Raw genomic sequence first — 16,051 nt, 5'->3', positions numbered from 1 at the left:
GGATGGCTAGAGGACAAATGTAAGGATGTAGAGGCTTATCTCACTAGGGGTAAGATAGATACTGCCTACAGGAATATTAAAGAGACCTTTGGAGAAAAGAGAACCACTTGTATGAATATCAAGAGCCCAGATGGAAAGCCAGTTCTAACCAAAGAAGGGAAAGCATAAAGATGGAAGGAGTATATAGAGGGTCTATACAAGGGTGATGTACTTGAGGACAATATTATAGAAATGGAAGAGAATGTAGATGAAGATGAAATGGGAGATACGATACTGCGTGAAGAGTTTGACAGAGCACTGAAAGACCTGAGCCAAAACAACATCCTGAGAGTAAACAACATTCCATTAGAACTACTGACGGCCTTGGGAGAGCCAGTCCTGACAAAACTCTACCATCTGGTGAGGAAGATGTATGAGACAGGCAAAGTACTCTAAGACTTCAAGAAGAATATAATAATTCCAATCCCAAAGAAAGCAGGTGTTGACAGATGTGAAAATTACCGAACTATCAGTTTAATAAGTCACAGCTGCAAAATACTAACCCGAATTCTTTACAGACGAATGGAAAAACTGGTAGAAGCCGACATCGGGGAAGATCAGTTTGGATTCCGTAGAAATCTTGGAACACGTGAGGCAATACTGACCCTACGACTTATCTTAGAAGAAAGATTAAGGAAAGGCAAACCTACGTTTCTAGCATTTGTAGACTTAGAGAAAGCTTTTGACAATGTTGACTGGAATACTCTCTTCCAAATTCTAAAGGTGGCAGGGGTAAAATACAGGGAGCGAAAGGCTATTTACAATTTGTACAGAAACCAGATGGCACTTATAAGAGTCGAGAGGTATGAAAGGGAAGCAGTGGTTGGGAAGGGAGTGAGACAGGGTTGTAGCCTCTTCCCAATGTTATTCAATCTGTATATTGAGCAAGCAGTAAAGGAAACAAAAGAAAAATTCGGAGTAAGTATTAAAATCCATGGAGAAGAAATAAAAACTTGGAGGTTCGCCGATGACATTGTAATTCTGTCAGAGACAGCAAAGGACTTGGAAGGGCAGTTGAATGGAATGGACAGTGTCTTGAAAGGAGGATATAAGATGAACATCAACAAAAGCAAAACGAGGATAATGGAATGTAGTCGAATTAAATCAGGTGATGCTGAGGGAATTAGATTAGGAAATGAGACACTTAAAGTAGTAAAGGAGTTTTGCTATTTGGGGAGCAAAATAACTGATGATGGTCGAAGTAGAGAAGATATAAAATGTAGACTGGCAATGGCAAGGAAAGCGTTTCTGAAGAAGAGAAATTTGTTAACATCGAGTATAGATTTAAGTGTCAGGAAGTCGTTTCTGAAAGTATTTGTATGGAGTGTAGCCATGTATGAAAGTGAAACATGGACGATAAATAGTCTGGACAAGAAGAGAATAGAAGCTTTCGAAATGTGGTGCTACAGAAGAATGCTGAAGATTAGATGGGTAGATCACATAACTAAAATGAGGAGGTATTGAATAGAATTGGGGAGAGGAGGAATTTGTGCCACAACTTGACGAGAAGAAGGGACCGGTTGGTAGGACATGTTCTGAGGCATCAAGGGATCACAAATTTAGCATTGGAGGGCAGCATGGAGGGTAAAAATCATAGAGGGAGACCAAGAGATGAATACGCTAAGCAGATTCAGAAGGATGTAGGTTGCAGTAGGTACTGGGAGATGAAGAAACTTGCACAGGATAGGGTAGCATGGAGAGCTGCATCAAACCAGTCTCAGGACTGAAGACCACAACAACAACAATATATGCCAAGAGCACACAAGGCAGTGATGAATGCAAAGGATGGTTAGTCTGAGGAATCTAAAATTCAAACATTGCATTTGCCTATGTTTTGACTTAGTTTAATGAACAATTTGAAAATAATAAGATGCAATTTTATAAAGTATTTTCTTTCCATTCTCCGTGACCACTCTGTGTTTCCAAACTTATGGAGGGCACAGTAAATTAAAATCAAGCAAAAACTTTTTCAATTACAACTGTTTATTTTTAATAAATTAATATATTTTAATGGAACTAGAAAAAAAAGCCAGTCTGTTCCATGTCTAACACTGCATCATAATTCATGACTGAACATGAAACATAATAAACATTTCACTATGAAAACAAACAAATAAAATAAACGAAAGGGGCAAACAGAAACATAAATGCAATTTTAATCATGTTACAATATTTATATCTGGTGGAGGTATAGTTATAATGGAAAGGACAAAAGTCATAGCTCAATAAGTTTCTTTGGTACAAATAGTGAGCCTGTGAGCAATCAAACAATAATAATGCTGTTAATAATAACCAACATATCAGCAGTCATAGCATTGTAAAGAATCTTTATCTCAAATACTTGCTTATTCATAACTACATTTTGCTCAAATTTGAATGCTTGTTGTCTTTTTAGATAGAAGAGCACAAGTTACAGAAATAGGAGCTGGATCAGGGCTGACAGACAAGAATTAAAAGCAACCACATCTCTTAATATGAATATTTCACTCTGCAGCAACTGTGGACTGCTTTGAAACTTCCTCATATGTAAAAACTGTGATCCAGGTCAGTACTTAAATTCAGAACCTGTCCTTTCATGGACACTGATCTTACTGATACAGCTATCCAAGAATACAAAAGAGCTTTGACAAGGCAGAAAAGAAGTAGTGGCAGAACTGAGGTGGTGAGAGCACATAATAAGTAGTGCCTGGATTACTCTGTCAGTTTGGGTATTTCTTATGAAAGCTCAGATTCTGGGTTCAAGTACTGGTTCAGCATGCAGTTTCAGCTTGCCAGTGGGTTTCATGATGCTTTATTATCCATATTTAAGAAAGAAAGGAAAAAAATAAAAAATCTATAAAACAGATGGAAAGTGCGTACATGTGCTGTTGGCAAAGAAAATACAAACAAACAATGACTCAGGAGAAATTAGTATACAGGAAACTGATTTTTTAATTTTGTTTCTCATAGTTTCTGATGGATTCTCAAATAAGGAGGAGACAGAGTCACTGATATGTGTTCAGAGTTGGTTATTGTTTTGTAAGCTAATTATATAAATCAGACAGATTTTACCTTTAAAAAACTTTGTGTGAAAGTACTTACCTAATTACACGAACTGCTTCATTTCTGAGGCGTTCTGCATAATTTCTATTGGTTTCTGATTCATTATAATAGTTGATATTACTCTGTGTCCATTCAAAAGGTGTGTAACGAGAATAAAGTGCAGTCCGTGCAGCATGTGGTGGGTTTCGTTCAACACTGGTAACTAAGTTTGGGAACCTTATTGGTTCAGTAGACATTTTTGCAGATGTGTAGCTTTTATCCAGATATGCATTCGTTAGAGGGTGACTAGCCCTGCAAGAAAAAACAAAACTGGAAGTGAGTTAATGGCTCACATGTACTTAACATGTATTGCATCAGATAAATGTTTTTATCTGTACAGCCCTTATGAATTTGTGATAGAACTACATTGCATTTTACATGAATAATAACATATTACTCTGTATGCCAAATTAAACCTATTAATACAGCCTCTTTTTCTGTTACTTCATGCAGATCACCAGCCTTATACCTAGGTGAGCTACTTGTAAAATACTTTTGCGTCAGATGGAAAGACTCTGCTTCGAACCTTAGAGAAGGATGCAGATTTACACGTAGAAATTCTGTTTTTATATCTTCTGTGGTTGTGAATATTGTAATTTATATGAAATAGACTATTGTTATTATATAGGTAACAAATCAATAACAGATTCCCTTAATTCTGTTATGTAATTCAGCACACACAAATAGTACAATACAGGTTTTTATGCTTTCACTTTTCTTCTCAGTTCTCTCCTCATATTGTCAATTATCGTTAATTCTGATGTATATTCAAACAATGGAAAATCCAGGATGGAATGTAACAATATAACCAGCACAAATTATGGCTGTAGTTCATGAGTCAGTTATCAATAAGGGTTTACAATACACTCCAATGGAACAGTTGCAAAAACTGCAGACAACGCATCTAATTTTTCTCCCCTTAAGTAAAAACTAGTATACTTAAATCGAGTAAATCAACGTGGTTTGAAAATTACAGCCTGTATATCTTCGTCTTTCCCTCTCCTTCCCTCTTTCCTGATGAAGCAACCGTTGGTTGCGAAAGCTTGAATTTTGTGTGTATGTTTGTGTTTGTTTGTGTGTCTATCGACCTGCCAGCGTTTTCGTTTGGTAAGGCGCATCATCTTTGTTTTTAGATATCTTTTTCCCACGTGGAATGTTTCCCTCTATTATATTCAGTTCTCAATATTTTTATAAATATGAAAATATGTCATTGGATAATAGGAATTTTATAAAACAGGATTTTTATTAAAATTTTATAGATGGCACAACATAATATTGTCTTACAGGAGAACTATAGTTCCTTAACAATACACTGCAAAATTTCTTGGTAACTTGAATGGCACACACCTATGCCAACTTGTAGAAGCCAATGTCAATATACACTATGCAAGAACAAATAAAGATGTTCCCTTTCATTTTTTATCACAGGGAACAAAACTGTCTGAAATCTAAAACAGAATAAAAGTTCAGTGTGGAAACAGTTAAGACAGAAAATTACAATGGATGGATGGATTAAAAAATTGAATATATTATGTCATCTAGTAGACTGGTCATCCAGTGGACATCAACATGCACTTTATTATTCATGACATTGCTATAGAATTCTGCATTAGACAAGGATCTGTCTAATACATCTGTCTACTACATGATCTTGGCTATACAAAGTTTATAAATTATAACAACTGTCTGATGATCACAAGTTGCATAGCATGCAGAACCTCAGCAGCACTAGATCATTATGTAAATTTAGGAGATATTATTCTCAGCACGGTTGCCTCATCTGGTCTTCAGACCTCTACTGCCAGACTCAGACTCATACTCAAAAACCTGCATTCTGCAGATAGTTCGTTATCAATCGCCCATTTAAACATGTCTCACTGTCTGAGTCAACATTTCAACTTGTCACAATTGAGTATGACTGGAAATGAGGTTTGGGTGCACCATTATAAACCAAAAAGTAAGAGACAAATGGCTACTAGAAAGCACTCACGGTCTCACATCAAGAAAAAGTAGTCTTGACATCTACTGAGGAACTCACGGTGATTTCAGTTCCAGGAGAATGGCCAAACAGATTATTACTGCTGGATATTTCCTTGTCCGCCAGCATTGAGAAAACTAACATCAATGAGAGTCTCAGCATAGTACTTTGCATTTGTGATTGTGAGAAGGTTGGTAGTACAAACACATGTCTAAAAATGACCATTTTAATTTTATTATTAGGATGGATAGTAAGTGTGTTTACTATGTGGAGATGACTGCAGTAGATAATTGAAATTGTCTCAAGAACTACCATTTTAGTGTTGTGTTTTTAATTTCCCCTCAGCTTTGTGCTGGGATAGGAGGCACTGATACAGAGGGAGGGACCGGGGAACAGGGGGGCTTCAGGGTCTGGTACCATTCACTGAAGTCCAAGGCATCCTTCTCATCAGTCAGGTATGACAGTAATACCAGTATTACTGCTTATGGCACTTGGAGCACCTTCTGACCTGAATATTCTGCTCTTTTCCCCAGCCTGGGTGGCTCCCAGAGCAGTTGATGCACTTCCCTGGACAGGGCAGTCAGTGCCTGGATCATGCACTGCCTTTACATATTTATCATTAGTTGCTTCACCTCTCCAGCTCAGTGTTGTATGGCCAAAATGCTGACTTTTGTAATACCTCAAACAATTAATTTTGTATAAATGTTTTGGTAGAAAGTAAATACTTTAGGAGTAAAGGAGATCACTCACCAAAAAGTGAAGTTCTGAGACATCCACAGGTACACACACACACACACAAAAAAATTGATAGCTTTTGCAGCAATCCTTTTTCGAGCTAAGAATACAAATACATATAGAAAACACAGATGCATTTGTAGGCATACACACACCTATGGCCCTACATGGTGCGGGCTAGAGTGCAATGCCAGTGCTGCAATTTGGCATGTGGATTAGGTTGGGGCGGCAGTTGTGTCAGGTGGTATGGGTATGGGGGAGAAAGGCAGGAGAGAGGGAGAGGGGTTGGGGATTGAGTGGCTAAGTGCTCAGAGGGAGGCAGTCAATTTGCCAACTATGGATGAAGGAGGGAGGGAAGGGTGGAAGGTGCATGTGTTAGGTATGTGACACACAGTGGTCAGAGCCAGTGGAGAGTGGCACATGTTGAAGGTGATGTGGGGATATGAGCTGGGAGGGCGTGACAGGTTGGAGGAATGAAAAACTATTGGGTGGAGGATGTGGGCCAGCAGATTACTGGAGATTGAGGCCAGGACATTTACGGAAACAAAGGATGAGTTGCAAGGATAATTCTCAGCTGCATAGTTCAGAGAAGCTGGTAAGGGAAGGATGAATCCACATGGCCCACTTTGTGAAGCAAGTTGTGCACCAGGCAGTCAACTTTGTTCTTGGCAACAATTTGTCAGTGGCCACTGACCCTGGTGGATAGCTGGTTGGTAGTCATACCAAAACAAAAAGCTGTGCAGTGTTTGTAGCAGAGCTGGTATATGACATGGCTGCTTTCATAGGTGACACAGCCTCTGATAGGGTAGGAAAAGCCTGTGACATGACTGGGGTAGGAAGTGCTGAGTGGATGGATTGGGCAGTCTTGCATCTTGGTCTTCCACAGTTATGATCCCTGTGACAAGGGCTTGGGAGTGAGGGTGGCATAGGGATGAAGTAGGATGTTGTGTTGTTGGGTGGATGAAGGTACACCACTTTAGGAGTGGGAAGGATCTTGAGTATGACGTTCCTCATTTCCGGGCATGATGATTGATAGTCAAAGCCCTGATGAAGGATATGGTTCAGTGGTTCCAGTCCAGGATGATACTGAGTGAGAAGGGAGGCACATCTTTGTCACTGATTCTTGGAGTAGGTGGGAAGACTGTGTGTGTGTGTGTGTGGATATTGGAAGGAAAATCTGTTTGCGGACTAGGTTTATTGGGTACTGTCTGTTTGTGAAGGCTTTCATGAGACCTTCAGTATACCGGGCAAGGGAGTTCAAGACACTGCACATACGTTGTTCATAGGTGGCCAGGAGGGTAGGGAGAGATTGTTAGTGTCAAAATACAGGTGCTGTTTTGTGGTTAGTGGGTTTAATGTCGACAAAGGTGTGGATGGAGATATCAGACAGATGGAGAAAACATCCATTAAGGTGGCATGTTGGATTGAGGAGAACCAGACGAAGTGGATGGGAGAGAAGGTGTTGTGGGGATAGGTGTGGAGGCTGTGATGGAATGATGACTGGGTTTCTTGGCCCTTAGTCCAGATCATGAAGATACCATCAACCTGAACCAGACTAGGGGTTGGCATGGCACCCTCCTATGCCAAACTGTTTACAGGCCATCTCGAGAAAACTTCCAGAGCCTCCCAAATCTACCAACTCCTAGTCTAGTTCAGGTTCACTGATGATACCTTTATGATGTGGACTCAGGGCCAAGAAACCCTACCCTCAGTCCTTCACAACTTCAATACCTTCTCTACCATCTGCTTCATCTGGTCCTCCTCAACCCAATGTGCCACCTTGTGACCATGGATCTCCACCTCTTGATGCCTCCATCTGTTGACATTAAAACCACTAACCACAAAACAACACTTGCATTTCGACAGCTGCCATCCCTTTCACAGCAAAAAATTCCTCCCATATAGCCTATGAACAACATATCTGCAGTGATCATAACTGCCTTGCACAGTATGCTGAAGGTCTCACCAAGGCCTTCACAAACAGACACTACTCCGTAGCCGGCCGCGGTGGCCGAGCGGTTCTATACCCTTCAGTCCGGAACCACGCGACTGCTACGGTTGCAGGTTCGAATCCTGCCTCGGGCATGGATGTGTGTGATGTCCTTAGGTTAGTTAGGTTTAAGTAGTTCTAAGTTCTAGGGGACTGATGACCTAACATGTTAAGTCCCATAGTGCTCGGAGCCATTTTGAACTACCCCGTAAACGTAGTCTGCAAATGGATTTCCCTTTCCACATCTTCACAAACCCCCAATCCTCCCACTAGCCCTAAGAATCAGCTACAAAGGAGTGCCCTCTTGTCACCCAACATTACCCTGGACTGGAACAGCTGAACCACATCCTTTGTTAGCTTTGATTATCTTTGTCATGCCCGGATATAACAGACATACTATCCATGGAGTTGCCAATCACTATCCAAGATGCTTCCCAACCCTCCTAGAGTGGTATTCCATAACCCACCCAACTACACAACACCATCCCTAAGCTGCTCCGACTCCCAACTCCTTGTCACACGGACCGTATTCCTGTCGAATGCCAAGGTACAAGACCTGCCCAGTACACCCACCCAGCATTTCCCACTCTAGTCCTGTCACAGGCTTATCCTACCACATTAGAGGCTGTGCCACTTGTGAAAGCAACCCTGTCATATACCAATCTGCTGCAAACACTGCACAGTTTTTTATGTCTACATGACTACCAATCAGTTGTCCACCATGACGAAAAGCTAATACAAAACTATTACCAAGAACAAAGTTGACCACCCTCGGCATTACAACAAGCAACTGAACATAACATGCTCAATTTCAATAGCTGCTTCACAATCCAAGCCACGTGGATCCTTGCCTTCTCTGCCAGCTTCTCCGAACTACGCAGATGGGAGTTCTCCTTGCAAGTTATACTTCATTGCTGCAATCAGCCTAGCCTCAATCTTCAGTAACCCACAAACCCCGCACCCTCTACCCAACAGTTTCACCTACCCATGTTCTGACATCACTTCTCAATTCATGTTCTCATATCATCTTCAGCATGTGGCACTCCACACTGGATGTGACAACTGTGCATCACATACCTAGCCTGTGCACTTGTCCCCCTCCCTCCTGCATACCTTGCTGGCAAACTGGCTGCCTTCCTCTGAGCCACTAGCTTCGTCTTTGTCTCTCTCTAGATTCTCACTACAGTGGAGTCCCTGTTATCCTTGGGACTGAGTGACCTGCCACACATTTCTAACCTTCCCCACCATGTCCCTCTTCCCTCTATGTGAAAGGAGTTGCAAAAGCTAGGATTTTTTGTATGTGTCCATTGGCAGTACTTACGATTATACTACCAGCCAATCTGTTGCCTTAAAGAGACTTGTTTATACTTCTGATAATGTCCCTCCTCTGCCCCCCCCCCCCCCCCCCCCCCCGCCTCGCCTTTCTGTTCCCACACAGAGATCTGAATGGGGGCACAATTTTAGCTCCAGGATATTTTACCCATTAGAATGTCATCTTCATTTAACCAACCAATAAAGTTGCACGTTCTTGGGGAATATAAGAAGATAATTTGCTTGCTTTTGGCTGTGTCACAGTGTCAATCTAGCTACGCCATGCTGGCTAATGTTACAAGGCCAGATCAACTGATCATCAAGAGCAACTTCACTGTAACTACTGAAATAGCTTCTGTCCTCCTTCAGGAACCATGTGTTAGTTTGGCCACACCACAGCCATACCTCCAAAATTGTTGCAACTACAGTGTGTCTATTGCTGAGGCATGGAAGCCTATTCACCATGTGAAGGCCTGTCATTCATGAGGAAATAGTTCTGTATGTATAAACTAATTAACAAAAAGTTTTTTACTTTCTTTGATAATAAAATCATATGTCTTCTCCTTGTTTTATAAATTTTTGACATGTCTCCTGTATGCAAACCAAATGGATTACAAATGTACGTCATGAGATTAAATTTTTGACATGTCTCCTGTACGCAAACCAAATGGATTGCAAATGTACGTCATGAGATGAATAAAACACAATTCAACACAACAATACTGTCTATCTGGTCATAGCTGATGAATCTGATCCAACAGCAAACAATGACTCCATCCAACATTTGCACAACCAGAGTCATAGCTGTGTTACAATCAGATTAAAATATGAAAAATTACCTTCCTTTAAACACCACAAAACAGCCTTCATGTGAATCAATATTATTCGGCCCTACAATGCTGTTCCAATATATTCATGTTTATATCACATCTTCAAATGAATGTCCTTCCTCCTAGGACTTTTCTTCATGCAGAAATGAGGAAAGAACGTTATTCATCAAGCATAAGAGGCACTGAGCAGTACAAAGTGTCCAGTAAAATTTGTTAAACTGCCTAGCTTTCATGCAAAATCCTTCTTCAGTACAATCAACTGTGAACATACACATCATACATGCAGTCATTGTTATCTCCCAGTGCTTCTCAATACTGATTTACATGATCGAGTTGAATACACTGCCCACTGAACCATTTGTACAAACTTTTTGCCTAATTTCTCTTTTAGGCTGTATGAACAGCTGGCCATTGTTTACTCTATTTGCAAAAACCACAATAAAATTAGTACAATAGTTGCTACATTCGGAAAAACTGACGCTCTTCTAATTACAATCAGCAGATATTCTTTCGTTACTCCATCTACTTAATATTTACATAAAAAACCTTTGTTATTTGTAATGCTGAGTCTTTGTTATTTCTAATGCTAACACAGGTTTTAGATCCCCAAATTTATATAGTCAGGTAATGTGTAAAACTCTGATTATCTTTAAATTAACAGGGATGAATCATTTCTTGTATTGGCAACCTGTTAGTATCCTTGCATCAAAATATAGAAGCCTCCTCTGAGCCACAGATAAGAAATTTAACACTTTGGGTTTGTTTAGTATGTAAGAATATCAAACTTAAACATGATGGAAAGCTCTTCAATGAAGTGAGGAAGATCTTGTCTAACAATGCAGCAGCAGTGCATAGTAGATGATGCTTGTGTATGGAAATGTAAGCAACGGCTTGTGTAATAAAGTAAGTACCACATAATGTGTCAAGTATTAATGATGGTGACTAAAAGCCTGTAATCCAATCCCTCCTACACTAGAGACCCCACATCCACCGAGGAGCATGCATTTGGCATTCATAAAAATCTGGCGCAGGCTATCAGACTGTGAGAATGTGGCCGTATCACATCAATTCGTCCTCTGCGACTACTTCTGCAGACAACAGCTCAAGAATTGCGGTACCGGATGTGCAGTTTGCAAATGGTGTGATTAAAACTGAGTGCAACATTCAAGACTGTGACATTTCTGTGGCTAACACTCGCCATGTAATGCATCAACAATGGCCACATGCTCCGAACCTATCATTAGACTTCAAGAACAATAATGCATCTGGCCCTGCCTTGGTTAAACAAGGCCCATAAACTACGTACAACTCTGTATTCATGTTTTCCACATCCTCCAGACCATGAATTGGATTCAATGGATTCAAGCAACTGCTAATCGTTCTGCCACAACCAATTGCATGCTATATAGATCTGGCACCCATATTGCATAACGTCAGAAATGATGTAACTGTTCATCCACCTTTCTGATTGAAATTGTCTAGCACACATTTAAAACTACTGCCATTCAAAGCCACTCAGCCAGCATTATGGTTTGTAGCATTATGGTTTGCAACCTGGATGGGATTTTTTGGACTTTTGGAATTTCCAGCAATGCCAACAAGTGTGTACATCTACTCTGCCATCTAGCTGTGCAGGCCAAACTCTTTAGTGACATTATCCTGAGCATGCCGCAAAGGGCAAATATGGTGCAGCGAAAGCAGCATTTTTACAGAAACTTTCACATTTTACAGAACAGTAGCTTAAGGTCATGTACAAGCAACAACCTCAGAAGGGCATACCACTGCAACTTTGGGCCAACTCTGTGCAACTGTCGATGCCTCCCTTATGCAAGACACAGCACTGTGGATCCTTTGGCTAGTGAACTTTCTGACTGACCTAGAAGTCAGCCCCATTAGAAGATTGCCTCCGAGTGTCAGATTGAGTGTATTCGGTAATTCGCCACCACTACAGGATTAATAAGTGCAAGGCTACCACCCCTAGTGATGTGGGAGTGCATCCGAACTACCATGACTGCTCACAAAGGAGATGCCACACTCTCACAGTGGCTGGCAACCCACCATGGCCCAGCCACCCAGCCTGCAAAGCGTGACAACTATGTACCAGATTCCACTCTCATCTCTGACAGATGTTTTGCTCCCTGCCATGACTCAGCACGTGGACATTCGTGCCAGCAACAGTTTTATACCCCCGTCCAACAAACCACCCCAAAATCTTGGTCCATGGCACCAATGACTGCACTGTGCAACTTTCACCAACCCTGCAATCGACTTGGATAGTCACTTGACTGGACTTGACTCTCTGCCATTCACACTGATCTCACTCATCAGTTAACTAGCACTAGTATTCAGGACCTCTTCACCCTGACCATGCCTACACCACTCATATCTATCCCACATCAACCAAAACAGTGCTGTGTCAATGACTTGTACCTCAACACGCTTCATGAGTATGTCACACTGGTGGATGACACACTGAGTACACATCAAGTACTACACTGACTGTTGCAATCAATGGGCACGTAGCAAACAGGAAGACCTTAGGCACCATGTCAATGACATAACTACAGAATAGCAAATGGCTCAAGAATGCCTTCATGTATCAGAGTGTTAACAACCATGGACGGCAGGCACTGCATCAACCTGCCCCACCATCTCCTCCAGCCACATTCAACTCACATGCAGAATGCTCCCCTCCATGCCAGCTCTCGCCGATGCATGTCAACCACCTTCCCAGCATCAGTACAGCATCACCTGCAGTGTTTCTAAACTGGACAGGACAGGACCGGAAAGGACAGTGTATCATATCATGACTACCAATAGTCCACCAGGTTGCCACAAACCTCAATGCCTGTGCCCCATAGACTTACAGAGAGTCAGGTCAGCTATGAACGAGCTGTTGCAAGAAGGGACTGTACGTCTTTCTGACAGTCCTTGGGCTTTGTACGAGGGTGGTTTGAAAAGTTCTCAAAACGGAATAGAAAAAAAGTACTTACATCACTGACACCTTTTTTTATTTTTCAGTGTAGTCTCCTTGTAGATTAATGCACCTGGTCCAAAGATGTTCAAGTGCCTTGATCCCATTTTGAAAATGAGTTTCCTCCAGCCTGCAAAATAGTTGTCAACTCCAGCTATCAGTTCTTTGTTTGAAGTGAATCTTCGTCCATCAAGAAAAATTTTCAGTTTTGGAAATAGATGGAAGTCTGACAGAGCCATATCAGGTGAATAAGGCAGGGGTGGCAACATTTCATACCTTAGTTCATGTAATTTTGCCATGGTGATGGCACATGTGCGCAAGCGCACACTGATCCAGTGTCAAGAGTCACAGCACCCATCTTGCAGATAATGTTTTCATTTCTAATTCTTCAGTTAAAATGTGATATACCCTTTCAGATAACATCTGGCAAAAGTGAGCAATTTCACGCACTTTCAATCGGCGATCCTCCATGATCAATGTGTGCACTTTTGCAATGATTTATGGAGTAGTGAAACATCTCGGCCAACCACTGTGCACATCATCTTCTAAGCTCTCTGGACTAAATTTAAATTTATTTGTCCACTTGGTAACAGGTGAATATGAAGGAGGAGAGTCCCTCAGTGTATTCTGGAAATCAGCATGAATGTCCTTTGCTTTCGCAAATTTCTTTACAAAGTATTTAATCGCTGTTGAATCTCGATTTTTTCCACCTTCGCAAATCACTACACAGGAACAACAACAGAGCCACGTCACTGCCACAGCTCTCTTCCAAGAATACTGGTGTAGCATGTGTTTACAGTTAATAGTTCAATGAATATCATATGAACAACTCGTTGCGATAGCGCTGGCCTCTCGTGGTGATTCCGAGAACTTTTCAAACCACTCTCATATAAAACTAGTGCCCAAACACCATGGTTCAGTGAGACTAGGTCAGGGTTATCGGATACTGAATTCCAGGACTGTACATCAGTTATCCCACACCTTATATCTAGAACTTCATGCAAACCTTTGCTGGTGATATAGTGTTTAGTGGCACTGACTGCAAATGAGCATACTTACGACCTCAATGCATCCAGACAATATACAGAAAACAGCGATCACCATGCCATTCGGACTGTTCAAATATCTCTACATGCCTTAAGGTCCTACGGAAGCTGCTCAGTCATGGCAGCTGTTTATCGATGACCTTCTTTCCTGTATTCCCTTTAGTTACACGTACTTGGATGACATTCTCATTTTCTCCAAAAACAATGACCACATTCGAGGCAACTAGAAGCTGCTCTAGCTGCACTCTATGATGGCGGTGTGCTTATTAATTAATCCAAAACACAGTTATGTCATCTGGAGGTCATGTTCTCAAGTCACAAGCTCAACTCTTCCAGCATCAAGTTGACAGAGGAGTGTATCTCTACCATGAGCAGTGTTCCCCATCCTGAGCCATGTCACGGCCTATAGCACTTCGTAGGGATTCTAAATTTCTATATTTGTCACCTGCCTCACGCAGCTGAGCTACAGGTGCCTCTCATGAACACTCTGGCAGACACCGACAAACAGGGCAAGAAGAAAATTCAGTGGACTTTGAAGATGGCAGATGCATTTCAATGCATCAAACAGTGTGTAGCGTATGCTCTCACTTTGGCATGCCCCAACCATGATGCCCAATTGACTCTCATGATTAATGTGAGAAATTCCGTTATTGGGGCAATTCTGCAACAGATACTCGATGGTGAAACTCACCCGCTCTAGTTTTCTCGAAGACACTGCAACCTTCCCAAATCAATTGGTCTGTGCTCGACCAGGAGCTTTTAGCCATCTATTCTGCCATCCGGTACTTCAGAGAATACATCGACGGCTGACAAGTATACAGGGTGGTCCACCTGAGAGAATACATCGACGGCTGACAAGTATACAGGGTGGTCCACCTGAAGTTTCAGATGAGATTATCTTGATAGCTATACATTGGGTAAAAATAGTGGGTAAGACAAGTTCCTAAGCTCAGAGGGGGACATCAAATGATATTACATGTGACCCCCAGCCCCTGTCCCCTTGGGTGGGGCAGTTTTTAAATCTTAAATGGAAACCCCCATTTTCTATTGCAGATTCGGATTCTCCATAAAAAAGTAATTAAGTTTTGTCTGAAACATTTTTTTAAACCATTGACAGATGGTGCTGAAATTGAGAAACATTAAAATTGGGGAAGAACTCCAATTTATTTAGAATGATCCGAGAAGGACGCATCAAATCGATACAAAATGTGCACCAATTCTTTCATTACACCAAATTAAGTCATTTTATTACAAAATGTATCCTACCCACCACAGTTTTTGATGGAGGGAGGTAGAATGGTAATAAAATCTCGTTAGGGAACTCTAATTGCATTACTCACCCGACTGTGGTGCTACCGTGGCCAAACTGCGAACTATGACTCAGTATAAAGGCTGGTGCAACGCAGTCATACGTCACTTCACTTTCATATTGTGAACCGTAAACATCAACTGATGTAAGTAAACTATTCTTTAGCGAAACATGGCTCACTATCCTCCTACAGAGATTGTTGATATGATGTTAATTTTAGGTGAATGCCATAACAATTACACTGCAGCTGCACAATTGTATGTGGATCGTTTCCCAAACAGACGACATCCAAGCGAAAACATTATTCGAAATTGCACTCAACGAGCTGGAAATGAATACACCCACCATCCACCTCATCATCGTGAATACAACAAAAATGATGCTCGTACCCTTACCGTTCTCGCTTGTGTTCAACTGGATCCCAAAATTAGTAGTCATGCGATTCAGAGACAAACTGGAATACTGAAATCAACTGTTTTGAGGATTTTGAAGTCACATAAATATCATGCATATCATATCACACTGACACAGGCATTAACGCCAAAAGATATGCAAATACGCATGCATTTCTGCCAATGGGCCTTGGAAATGATGAGAGACAATGATTTTTTAGATACGTAATGTTCACCAATGAAGCCACAATAAAAGACAATGGCGAATTAAATCGTCATGATTGTCATTATTGGTCCCCTGTCAATCCATACTGGCACAGACCCATTGACAATCAACACAAATGGTCGTTAATGGTCTGGTGTGGA

At 41.3% G+C, this 16,051-nt stretch overlaps 1 protein-coding gene across 1 annotated transcript in view; it reads right to left on the bottom strand.

Moving 5' to 3' along the window:
* LOC124607343 (tektin-3-like) overlaps nt 1-16,051 on the bottom strand; it is a 103,026-nt gene that overhangs the window by 66,527 nt on the left and 20,448 nt on the right. The window contains exon 3 of the mRNA XM_047139649.1: nt 3,121-3,372. Within this exon, the coding sequence (XP_046995605.1) occupies nt 3,121-3,372 (252 nt within the window). The remainder of the gene's footprint in view (nt 1-3,120; nt 3,373-16,051) is intronic.

This window comes from Schistocerca americana, chromosome 3 (assembly GCF_021461395.2).
Source record: "Schistocerca americana isolate TAMUIC-IGC-003095 chromosome 3, iqSchAmer2.1, whole genome shotgun sequence".
Lineage (NCBI taxonomy): Eukaryota > Metazoa > Arthropoda > Insecta > Orthoptera > Acrididae > Schistocerca > Schistocerca americana.
The sequence above is the reverse complement of the archived record's forward strand: the minus strand, read 5'-3'. Positions and strand labels throughout refer to the sequence as shown.